At 47.8% G+C, this 12,383-nt stretch overlaps 1 protein-coding gene across 1 annotated transcript in view; it reads left to right on the forward strand.

Moving 5' to 3' along the window:
- Positions 1 to 12,383, forward strand: part of PTH1R (parathyroid hormone 1 receptor) — a 119,467-nt gene that overhangs the window by 91,510 nt on the left and 15,574 nt on the right. The window contains exons 6-8 of the mRNA XM_040590262.1: positions 2,608 to 2,794; positions 5,716 to 5,869; positions 11,691 to 11,751. Of these exons, the coding sequence (XP_040446196.1) occupies positions 2,608 to 2,794; positions 5,716 to 5,869; positions 11,691 to 11,751 (402 nt within the window). The remainder of the gene's footprint in view (positions 1 to 2,607; positions 2,795 to 5,715; positions 5,870 to 11,690; positions 11,752 to 12,383) is intronic.

Raw genomic sequence — 12,383 nt, forward strand, 5'->3', positions numbered from 1 at the left:
CCTACCCTCCCTTTCCACCACACCTGCCAACGATGTAGACCCCTAAATAGCACTTTGAACCTGCGCCATCCACTCCTCAGACCTGGCTGTTGCATCTTCTTGCTGTCACAGAGACCGTGGGATGGGAGGGATGAAAGCTGTCGGTCACAGCTCGGAGTTTGTCCTTTGGGAACCATACCTGGTGAGCTGCAGGCAGAGCAGGGTGCTGAGCCCCGAGCCCCAGGTCTGCTTCCCTTCAGTGCCTGGCAGGACCAGCTATCTTCTAGCAAACGGCAGGGCCCAGACAACAGCTGTGAAGGGAAATTCTCCATGCAGCAAACAGCCACGTGGTGTCTGCAGAGGGACTCAGCAGCTCCCACTGTGCAGGCTCGAGCTAAGCCCCTGACACATGCCACTGGGAATAAAATGTGTGGCCTTTGGCTCTAAAAGCGCTCAGACCTCTCTGCAGTGAGCAAAAGGTCAGGTGCATTTGCTTGGACAGCAGAGCATCCCAGCGCCCAAATCCATGACACACACAAGCCAAAGGGGACTGCAGACCCCTCCGGGAGGCACTTCACATGATATAGTCCCAGAACACATCCCTGCCACCACCCCGCTGTCCCCTCAACCCTTTCCCTCCTGTTTCATTTCCCACTGGACACTGGCAAGGTTGATAAAATATGCAATATCCATGTATGCAAGAGCAGTCCTGGTTTTAAGAGACTCTCTCTTCATCCATGCGGTCAGAGCACTTCAGTAACAGCCCAGACTACGTGGGCAGCTGTGCTACAGCATCTTTGTCCCAGGGGTCAAAGCAGCAGCAGGGACCAAGCCAGATTTTATTCCCGATAACGCATAATCCAGAGATTCACTGACTACATTTCAAATGCAGGCACCAAAGCCCATCTTCATTTACACTTTAGCAGTTCCACTCGGCCTAATTTGTGTCATAATACAACAGGAAACAACTGGTATTACTGTCACAATATCCTCCAAAGGAGAAAAAACCACAGCTTTTGTTTTTTATTCCCATTATTGGAGCTGGGGATTTAAGAGAGTATAAATCCATCCATAAATCCATGCTCTTGGCTAGCCAGCCAGCAGAACTATAGAGGGCAGAAGGGGACCCGAAAAAGTCACTTAGTTTCTTCTTCTCCCCAAAGGCATGATCACTGTTTCTAATACACACCTCATAGAAATGGGTTCACTTCTTACCGTCCAGCTTTTCCCCCAAAAGGATCTTAAAGCGCTTTACAATCAGCATTTGTGGGGTCATTGCTGCCATTGCTGGGGTGGAGTCCGGAAACTGCCCAGCATGACCAAGCAAGGGATAGTGTCTCTAAAGGCAAACAGAGAAAACAGCCCAGCATGCTATAGTTACTACTATAGTTGCTACTAAATTTAGAGTGGGCACAAGGATTAGCGGTTTACAAGAACCTCTGCAAAGTTTCTAGCAGCCACAAGTCCTGCAGCTTTTGTAGTCCATTTCCGCTGCACCAAGTGCAGGTAAATGTGAAGTCTTTAACTGCAGATTTGATGCTGAGAAGGGCAGATTTGTTGGAGGGATGGATTTAACAGTGAGAGGGGCACACAGAGGATACGCAGTTCAGTACCAGTGAGCACTGTGCATGTGTCCTGCCTGCTGTCTGTACATCTTGGAAAATGACTGTGTGTCTGATGCACACCCATTGCATGTGCATTGCACAGCTGGGACAGGCTCACCCTGCACACCCTGCACACCCTGCACACAGGGATGTGCACATCCTGCACACCCTGCATACCCTGCATACAGGGACATCCACACCCTGCACAGAGGGACACGCACACACTGCACAGCAGGGACATGCTTGCCATGCACACCCTGCACACAGGGACACGCACGTGTTGCACACACTGCACACAGGGACGCGCATGCCCTGCACGCACTGCACAGCTGTTGTTGCCTCACTGCCCACTCACTGCACGCCACATGTCCGTTCCCTGAATGTACACTGTGCACTGGATGCATGCTCGCTGCACACCCACTGCATTCATCCTGACGTTCACCAGACATCCAGACACTGCATGCGTGCTTCACACTGAATGCGCTGCCCCCAGCTGCGTGCACACTGTACACAGTATCCTGCACGGGCAAACTCACCACACACATACTGCACACACACTGCATGCACACTGCACTCCAGATTTGCACACACAGAGCATGGACTGTGTATCACATACCCTCCTCCAGCTGCACGTGCACTGCACACATGCCACCCTCCAGATGCACTCACTGCCCACTGCATGCATGCTCACTACCCGTGCCCAATACAGGCAAAATGCATCCCTATTTCTTTGCAAGGCTTCCCAGTCAGAAAGAAAGGATTTTAAACAAGTACAGGCACAGCATTTTCCTAATGCAAAGTCAGCTGCAATGCGCTGCAACCAAACCCCTGGAGTCGGTGTTAATTCATTTACCAAACCCACGGGTGAACCGCGAGCCCAGGGCAGCAGTGGCACTAGCACTGTTTCCCCGCAGTGGCACAGTGCTGATGAGAAGAGCTTGGGCTCTTCAGAAGCAGAGGTGACCCTGAGTCTGTCCAACAGATGGGCTAAACTACTCCAATCCTTCTCTGTCTCCTCCTCCAGACGTTTGCACTGCACTAGAAACTACATCCACATGCACCTGTTTGTCTCATTCATGCTGAGAGCTGTGAGCATCTTCGTGAAGGATGCAGTCTTGTACTCTGGGTCAGCTTTGGAGGAGATGGAACGGATCTCAGAGGAAGACTTGAAATCCATCACTGAAGCACCTCCAGCAGATAAATCACAGTTTGTGAGTATTCCCGGAGCAGCCGGTTCTCCAGACATCATGCCTCTGTCCTCTCTGTTCACCATTGTGCTTATTTTGGGGGGATTTTCCACCCTAGTGAGGGGCACCAGCTTCTTGCCTTTCCTCACCCTCCACAGCCACTCCCCATTCCTTCCCACTCCTTCTCAATCTACTGGTCCAGGGGGACTGCCCATCCCCATAGCTAAGGAAGACCTGTTCCCTCTGGTAGACAAAGGTAAAGCCAAAGGTGATGTTTTGGTTCCCATCTACACTTAGTATTTTCAACATTTCCCTGATGGTCCCTAAAGCATATGGCTTGGGAAACTCCCCTGGGTACCCCAGCACCAGGCACATCAGCGCCTGCCTTTCACAGCACATGCTTCTCCCACCACAATGTGCAACAAGCCGATTTTCCACTTGGACCTCCTCTCTGTGCGATCCGTGGAGGCATCACTGTGATGTAACATCTGTGCCATCAAACTGACAGCCCAGATGTAACAAAGCCACAGTTCAACGTGCCCTGATTCCAGAGCCAGAGCAGAGGTAGCGTGTTTGATGAAGGAGGTCGGCAGTCGACATCTCACCTCACTTTTTGCAGAGTAATTTTGCAGCAAACCATAGCTCATTGCCTCTGTTGTGATTTATCACTCCCATCTCTGAAAAAAAGACATTTTAGAAGGGACGATAGAGGGATTATGTGCTATTATAAGAAAGGGTAGGGCTCATCTGCACAAAAGCCATTGTCTACAAGGGAGACACCTTCATTCAGTCTAGTCATCTCAGGTTCCATCTGTGGTCAGAGGTTGAACTTGCCTCCAAAAGTACGTGTTCTTTTCACCATAAGAAAGCTCAGATGGCAATATCTGCGTTGTCCATGTGCCTGGGGGGACGAAGCCCATCCTCAGATTTCAAAGTCGTCCCCACCTGCTGAAGCTGTCTGTTCTCCTTGTCTTTGTTCTCACCACAAATTTCCCATGGTGGATTCTAGGTACGACAGCTCGTCACCCCCAAATTGTTGGATGCTGTGGAGACAGAGGAGGTAAATTTTAGTAAGATCAGGGGTTGCCTTCAATGCACACAAAAAAACTGAGCTAGCTCAAACACCCTAGTGGCGTATCTCTCATAATGTGGCAACAAACCTTCTGCCTGTGTATTCATTTGGCTTCTCAAGTCTTTCACTGCTTGTGCTACTACCAGGGACCTGGCCACCAACGCTCCTGCATAAAATCAGCAATCATGACGTGTCCCACTGTGCAGCCAAGTCCCCTCAAATGGCAATTTGTTACCGTTTTTCCTTCCCATTTCACTGATTTATTTCATTAATTTGGTGAGTCTCTGGCCAGAGCACTCAGCACACTTCAGAACACTCCCTTTTTGGAAAGAAACCAAAACGTTTTACTGCATTGTTTTCTATTTCTCCTTGGGCTGGACTCATTATAAGGAATAAGTGGGATAATATATTGCATTCCTGGAATATTAGCAATTTATTGGCATATCCTATTCTTCCAAATTGAAAGGCAAAGAAGCGACAATTAATGTATTTGTTTCCAAGTGAAGTGAGAGTTTGCAATTATTGCCTGATGCTCCCTGTGTGAGGATAGATGGTGATTTTTTGTAAATCTAAAAATCATTATTAAACCTGAATGGGGATTTTTCCCCTTTTTCCTTCCTTCTTTCCTTCTATTTTAACTCACTTCATCTGTGAAAGAAAATGGGTATAGTTGTGTCCGTATTATATATATATATATATGTATATGTATGTATATGTATGTATATATGTGTATAATATGTGCATATTCATTTTGATTGACAAAGTATTAGCATAAGAACTGTGCCAGAATAAAAAATTACCTTTTTATTTACAAGGTACTTATTATTGATGTTTTCTGCAAGTCAGTTCCTCTTAAAGGAAGGGGGAGCCTGGAGAGTGCTGCTGCCATGGGCTGTCTTTGGTAGCCATCGGCTTCCTGTGAGGTCGAACCGCCCAGAGCCCCTGCATTCCCACACTGACAAGAGATGGTTTTGTGTGTCCCTTTGTACCAGCTGACCCCATATGGCATCATTACTTTGCAGCCTTTCTCTAAGGGGGTGAGAAATGCTGGATGAAGGGTGGCTTTGCCCTGCTCCGTCAGTGGGCAGGACAGCCTGGAGTGGCGCTCAGGGTTTTCCTCTCCAGCAAGCAAAGGGTTGCAGGTCAGCACGAAGCAAGGGGTCAGCTTACAAGCCCATTTGAGATCATCATGTCCTGGAAGTCTCTGCCAGGTGTCCCTCTTTGCAGCTCAGGTCCATTCAGAAAACACCTTGACATCGCAGGGAAATCCTCCAGATTGTGGTTGCTCTTGGAGGACCAGTCACCAAAGCCTACAGCACCCATCCAGGGCACCTTCACACTCACTGAGGAAAGACAGGCAGCTCTGGAGGACCTCGTCTTGGACATCCATGACAGGATGGGGTGACTCACCCTCAGCATGGTACCCTCTCTCTGTGGGCTGGGGAAGGAGTCGTACTTCCAAGGGGTGTGACTTGCACCAGGTCACCCAGACTGAGGCGATTTGGCCACAGCCCTTTGTCCTCTAACATGGATGAGAGACCCAGGGAAAAGATGCCCACAGCTTGCCTAGAAAGTGTGTGAGCGCCTCATTACTGGGATTGGGAGACAGTAAGATCAGGTCGGCATCTCTTCACATGTACCCTTGTCCTCCTGCACCTCCCAAGTCACCTGCTATTGGAGACACAACATCAGGCTGAAGGGAAGCTTTCTTCTCAGTTGTTGATCTCTTCTGCTTTTGCGTTGAGCTTTCTGATTTACTTTTTTCCTTTCTCCATCTTGTTTTCCAGCCCATCTTGGTAAATTATGGCTTTATGTAGAACAAGAATTTCACACCATCTTCCCACATAACCCTGCCTTTCTGTGGTCCTTGCAGGTGGGCTGTAAAGTAGCGGTTACCTTCTTCCTCTACTTCCTGGCAACCAATTACTACTGGATTCTGGTGGAAGGGCTCTATCTCCACAGCCTCATCTTCATGGCATTTTTCTCAGAGAAGAAGTATCTTTGGGGATTCACATTATTTGGCTGGGGTAAGTCACGGCTGCTCCTTACGGTTGACCTGTGAGAGGGCTGTTGGAGGTGGTCTTTGAAGCAGATAGTGCGTATAGATAAATATAGGAGAGAGGACAGAGGCGGGGTGAGCATCAGAGACACAGTGACTCTTGCAAGGACATGTCAACTCTCTTGTGAAGCCTTTGTCATTTCTAAATTGTGGTATTCACACTGCAGCACTTCCAGGACCTCTAGAAGGATCAGGCCAGGCTTGGAGAGGCAGCACACCTTGCCACCCTTCCAGGGCAGCAGATGTGTGCATGTGACACCTGATTTTAGTGCACCCTCTGGGTTACCCCCACCTCTGCCAAGTGCCTCCTGCTGAGAAACAGACATCGGGCTGGAGGGGCAGCAAGTTGCATGGGTCTGCGAGCGTCTGCTCCCAACAGTAGCCCCCAGCTCTGATAGCCTTCCTCAGCTCTCAGATGCCTTAAAAAGCTCCTGGGGTTTTGTGAATGCTGGAACACCAGTAGAAACCTGCAATTTGTGGGGAGGACTTTTTTTCTTTTTCTTTTTTTTTTTTTCCTTTTCTTTTAATTTGGGCATCTTTTCCTGGAGTAAGGAGAAAGGGGTGGGATGTGGGGGCGGGGGGGGGCTCATTAGTGGAAGGCACTGTGGGCACACACCTTGCAGACCAGAATGTGCTTTCTGTTTGCTTCTGGCATTAGCTTTGGCTTGCAAGGCGTTACGAGGTGACGGTAGGCTGAGGACAATAAAACAACTGCCCGCAGTTGTCTGAAGTGTGTGAACTGTAAGGGAGAACAGGAAACGTATTAGATGATCCTCCAGGACATAACAAAGACTAATGGGGTGTAGGTCTACAAAGGAGCTTACAGCAGGAGCAACTTGTTGGGAGGTGTCTCTGGTTACCTCTAAACTGTACTGTCCAGGACCACTTCCCAGTTTCCAGGTCTAAAATGCACCTGGCCACATCCTGACTGCATTTTAGTACAAGATTAATGTGTGCACCACACCATTCCTGTTCCAGAACATGATTTCTTCTGGAAGAAAACCGGTGTCTTTAACAGTGGAGCTCTGAGCAAGCCAGATAGTGCAGAACTGAGTTTGTGGAGGACTGCAGGCTTTTGCTTTGTGAGAGGAAGGAAGGGATTCAGTAGCCTGGGGCAGCCCAGCCCGGAGGACTCTACCCAGCCTTCCTCCTTCCCAGGTGTGCTCTGGGGGAGAAGGGGACCACGAGCTCATTGCTGACCTCATGCTCAGCCGGTACATAGGTCAGAAACTGCTGGTGCTGCCATATGATAAAGATGGGAGGTGTAAATATGAGTCCCCAGGTGGGCATCCATCTCTGAGGCCAAGTCTAGTCCCAGCCAGCTGGTAGGTTTGGGGAAAAAAAATAAATAAAGACAGATACTTTGGGGACAAGGCATTTCTTACCTTGGCTCCTGTAAGGCAGAAAGCACTTCAAATGTCACCTCTTTTTTAAAACAAATGAACAAAAAACAAATTCAAAAAAACCCAAACCCCATCCTCTTCCAAACCTTTAAGCTACGTAAAATTTGCTTCTCAGAAAATGGCATGAAACTGAACCGAGCAGACTTAAAGAAGCAAGTCCTCAGAGCAAATCCTGGACGAGAGGGAAGCAGCTGAAAAATAATGCCATATGTTTAACAAGAAAAACCAACTTGATGCTGCTCGTAGTGCAGCCAAAGGAAAACAGTCTAACAGGCATGGGTTCCTCTCATTAATTCTTCCAACCACTGCCAGAGTATAATCATTTTATCAGAGCGACCACAAAGCTGAAGTCACACCTGTCACAACACCAATCATCTGTGTGCTTCCAAAAGTTTGAGGCTGCTCAATTTAAATTCCTCTGGAATGAGAACATAGGATCCCTCCAGTTGCATTTGGTTTTGCTTTGTTTTGATTAGCATGATAATGTACACACGCCTCCCCCCGCACAGACGTATTGTTTTGATAGCTTTTGGGCACTGGAAAGGGCAACCCAATCCATTGGAGTCAGTGGAAAAATTCCAGTTCCCTGCAGTGGGCACTGGATCCTGCCCATACCACAGCAATGAATGTCAGGGAATCAGTGATGGGTAATCACGACGTTCCATGTAGGTACAGAAAAGACAAGTTTGCCCAAAAAACCTAGATATTTTTTGGCTTGTGTAACAATAAACAGCAGTGCATTTATCCTGCCTGGACATTTCCAAGGTGGGGGCAGGGAGCAAAAATCACCCTACAACATCTTATTTCCAGACTGCTGAAGAAAGCAGAACGTGTAGTTACTCTTTGATGTCAGCCCCAAAGATTTCTGTGGAGTCTTTTCAATCCACATCCTCACTGGCACCAGGGAGCACAGCTCCCTGAAAGTCTGCAGTGCCCTTCTTGTGCGGGAGACACTGATGACAGAAAGGAACTTGTTCCTTGCCAATACCCAACAAAAATAAATAAATAATGATATTATGGGCGACAATAAATTCCCCAGCAGCCTTCAAGTTCCCTGCAGCTGTTTTATGAAGGAAGTCTAAGAAGCATGACCAATAGCTAGAAAACCCAAACTGATTCCACTGGCATTTTTCCTTCACACCATGTTAATTCCCCCCTCCCTGCCAGCTGCACTGCACCGGCTTTCAGCTACAGTGCAAATGAGGATCGCAGGGAGATCTGGAAAACACAAATAGATCAATGTGTTAGTGTTGGAGGTGCTCAGTTCCAAAGCCCCATGATGGTGAGCCCTGCATGTTTATCTAAGCACCAATCATCCTTGCCTGAAAGTATTTGCACCTAACAGCACAAGAAGCATAAAAGGGCATTACCAGCCACACTTAATATTAGGAAACTGTGACACAGAGGGACTGGAAAAACACATGCATTGTTCCTTAGAGACATTTTCAAATAGCAGGGAACTGAGACCAGATTTCTCCAGACCTAAAGCTTTCTTCTGGCATTTTTTTCTCTTTTACTCCCAGCTTTGACCCATGCATGCAAGCCACCTTTCCAACTGCTAGGAGACGCGGGCACAAGAAACGCGACAGAGGAGAGCAAGGGGTTGGGGTGGCCACCACACTTTGCCCAGCTTGAGGTTTGCACATTTTCCACCTGATGGGGAGACACCTGACTTTATAGCACCTGCATTGTACACACTGTGTGTATTGACTGGAAATGCACAGCGCATACAATGTGGATTCTGTAGAAGTCGCTCACGGCATCGCTGCCCGGTGGGGTTCGTCCTGCGTCACACCGGTCGTGCACACGGGGTACATCCGTGCAAGAGGGAGGACACGCATGCATCCACCCATGCCTGCATCTGCCTGTGCTCATAGCCACACAGGACACCACAGCTTTGTGGAGACTCACTTTCCTTTCTCTGCTGGGATGGCCAGATGCGTTGAGCCACACGTGACCTTTCTGCTCACAGAGCTCCTCTTGGACATCTTGGGATCCTCTCAGGATCCTCTTGGGTGTCTTGCTGTTCATGAATATCTTTGGATGTCCAACTTTGAGGACCGCAGTCCTGATTTTTGGGCCAATGGTTCTCCCATCACCGGGCGCTGTGAGTGCTCGGCAGGAGGGATTGTTAATCTTGGGGCATCACAGATCAGGACTTTCAAGTGGAGGCACCAAAGAGTCAGTTATCACCCTCTGAAAGTAAAAGATGCTGGAGGCAAGGCTAAGCCTTCTGACTATTCACGTTGAAAGACTTGCTTACTAGAATTGGGAGGAAAAGATTGAGCTCTAGACATCGCCTGATGGTTCAAGTGCTCCACATGACATTGACGTAGAGTATCTAAAACTGAGGCAGAGGAAAGGGAGGGAGAGGATTCATACTAGTTTTTATAAATTTAAAAACATTTATGATTGTTCACACTGCAAAAAAAATAACCATGTAGGAGACTCAGAAAGACAAATGTAGCCATAAAATGGGTGCCGGGAGTTCACCTTGTGCGTTTTGCAGAAGATGTCAAGGATCCTTTTCCTAAGCTTGCTTGAACGGAATGAGGCAGCAGCACACAGGGCACAATAAATCCACACATAGGTATTTCTTAGGTGTAATTATTTTCTGCTTTATATTTTATTGTTGCTAGGAACCTTGAACACAGCACAGGATTAGTGTGAATGGGAACAGTGTCTCTCCTGAAGTGCAGGGCAGGCAAGAGAGAAGCAAGTACATGACAAACATCCAAATCTCTGACACAATCCGTCTTCCAAACTCAGAGCTTCACAATAGCGGGTGAACATCCATCATCTCGCAGGCAGGCAGCAGGCATGTCAGCCTCTCAACACGGCCAGTTTCTCAGTTGATATAAACTGGAATGTCATCAACAGGATCAGCAAAGCCGTATGCATTTAAGCCTTGGATAGCTCAGCCAGTAGCCCGGAGCGTGCACATGGTTTTCATAGATAGGTGATTAACAGTGAGGAGGAAATAGACAGGGCTTGTTGCAATAAATCACCACCTTCCCCAAGCCCTCAGCTTCCACACGCTCATGGGTTCCCAGTGCAATAGGTTAAGTATTTTCTTTCCAATGCCAGCCATCGCAGGGGACTGTAAAGCAGGGCACGTTCCTTATAAATGTATCTTTGTAGCCAGTGCTGGTCCTGAGTGAGGCTCTGTGTTTAATTATTTATGCTTTCTTATATTACCATGGCATTTAAAGGTTCCAACCAAGATAACGGCCCCGTTGTCCATGTATGTATGAGACAGGCGTCCCCGCTCCACACCCCAGCTCAGGAAAGCGTCCGTGGTCAGGAAAGCCTTTAAGCACCCTAATGAGACTTAAGTGCATGCTGAAAGTTAAGCGTGTGCTTATGCATGCCGAGCCCCAATGAGCTTTGACTGTGAACAGCATATTTACAGTCATCGGTGATAAATGTCGCCTTTATTTATTTTTAATTTTTTTTTTCACCTGAAAGGGGCTATTCTTCTTGAATTTGTGGAAGCTACTGTGGATTTGATCCTGCCTTTTAAGGGAAGCCAGTAGGGGACTCAGTTGTACAAATAAAGCAGAACTGGACCCTAAAAAAATAAATAGAATATTGCATTTGGATATTGGTGATTCTTTTACTTTTCACAAGGAAAAGGTGATGCCCAGTGTAGCTGTGCTGAAATAAGGGTGGTTCATTTGGGAATGAACCTTTGGTTAGAGTATTTTGTAAGCATTACCCTAAATTCTAGCATTTATCTGCCCACAATGCAAGCCTCTCACACATAACAGAGCTTCTAATCCATCCAGGCCGATACTGGGAGAAATGATCTGATTCCCAATCCACCTTTTCTTGACATCAGGGGAAGGGAACGAATATCTTGGGAAAGGTGTGCTGCATTAAACCCTTCTCTGCTTCAAGTGAATGAGCTGGCTAAAGCAGATCCCAATCCCAGGTTCAAGCACTACGGCTCTGTATATGCGAAGCAGTGCCAGAGGGCAGGAGGGACCTGAAGATTTATCCTGTCAAACCCATGACCCATCTCAGGCCCAGACCAGACTGGTACCTCCCAGCCGTGAATCAGGAGGTGGCTTAAACCTGGACCACTCCTGGCCAGCAACTTGGGGAAGCGAGCTGCTCCCTTCTGGAAGCCAGGAGGGCTGAGTAGGGTGGATGTGTCCAGACCAGGACGTTTGTCTTTCAGAAAATGGTCCCAGCCACTGTTTGGTTTACCATTTGGACTACAGAAGAGATGTGAGACCAAGATCAGGCTTTCCTAGTCTAAATTATGCTTGAATATTTAAAAGCTGCTTCTTCCACCTTCCTCTAGCCCACTCCACCTGAGCCCATGGTAATGCAGCCCGCTAGTCCCCCTGCTCACCCCATCGGACCTGTGTTTTTTTGCAGGACTCCCTGCTATATTTGTTACAGCGTGGGCCAGTGTGAGAGCCACTCTCGCCGACACAGAGTAAGTCACATTGCATTTTCTTTTCTCCTTTTTACATGTGATGCTTTAGTGGGGCTTTTAGCAATGGTGACTTTGTGGGTGAACCGAAAGGAAAAAAGGAACCAGACAAAGCCAGAAGTGATTTCTGGTATGAAGTTAGCCAACTTCTAGGGGTGTGTGTGGCAGGAAAGCGTAAGGTGAATGCAACATTCCTAGATTTCCTTTCATTTTACAGAATTCTATCAATGTGAACACCTGCAGCTCTTATCCCTGGGGCTAAAGGACATTGCCTCACAGCTAGGCAGGGACAGGACACGAATTTTTAAAACCCTGAATTAATGGGAATGGAGTTGGGAGGCAGCAGGTTCAGCACAGTGAAAGAATGTGGTTTGGCACTGACCAGGTGATGAGGCTGCAGCTCCTCCCCGCAGGAGACATGGATGCCAGCGTGTGCTTCAGTTTGAAAAGCTTTTGTATAAATTCATGGAAGTTAAATCCTGCTAGAAGTATTAGATACTCGGTAATGCTCTGGCTCAGAAAGCCATCCCGAGCAGCAAATTATTGGAATATCCTAGGAAAGAATTACTACCTGCTTATTACCTGTTCTACCTTAAATATCAGCTTCTGGCTACTGTCAGAAATAAGATGTGGAT

The sequence above is a fragment of the Falco naumanni genome, chromosome 4 (genome assembly GCF_017639655.2).
Source record: "Falco naumanni isolate bFalNau1 chromosome 4, bFalNau1.pat, whole genome shotgun sequence".
NCBI classification, from domain to species: Eukaryota; Metazoa; Chordata; class Aves; order Falconiformes; family Falconidae; genus Falco; species Falco naumanni.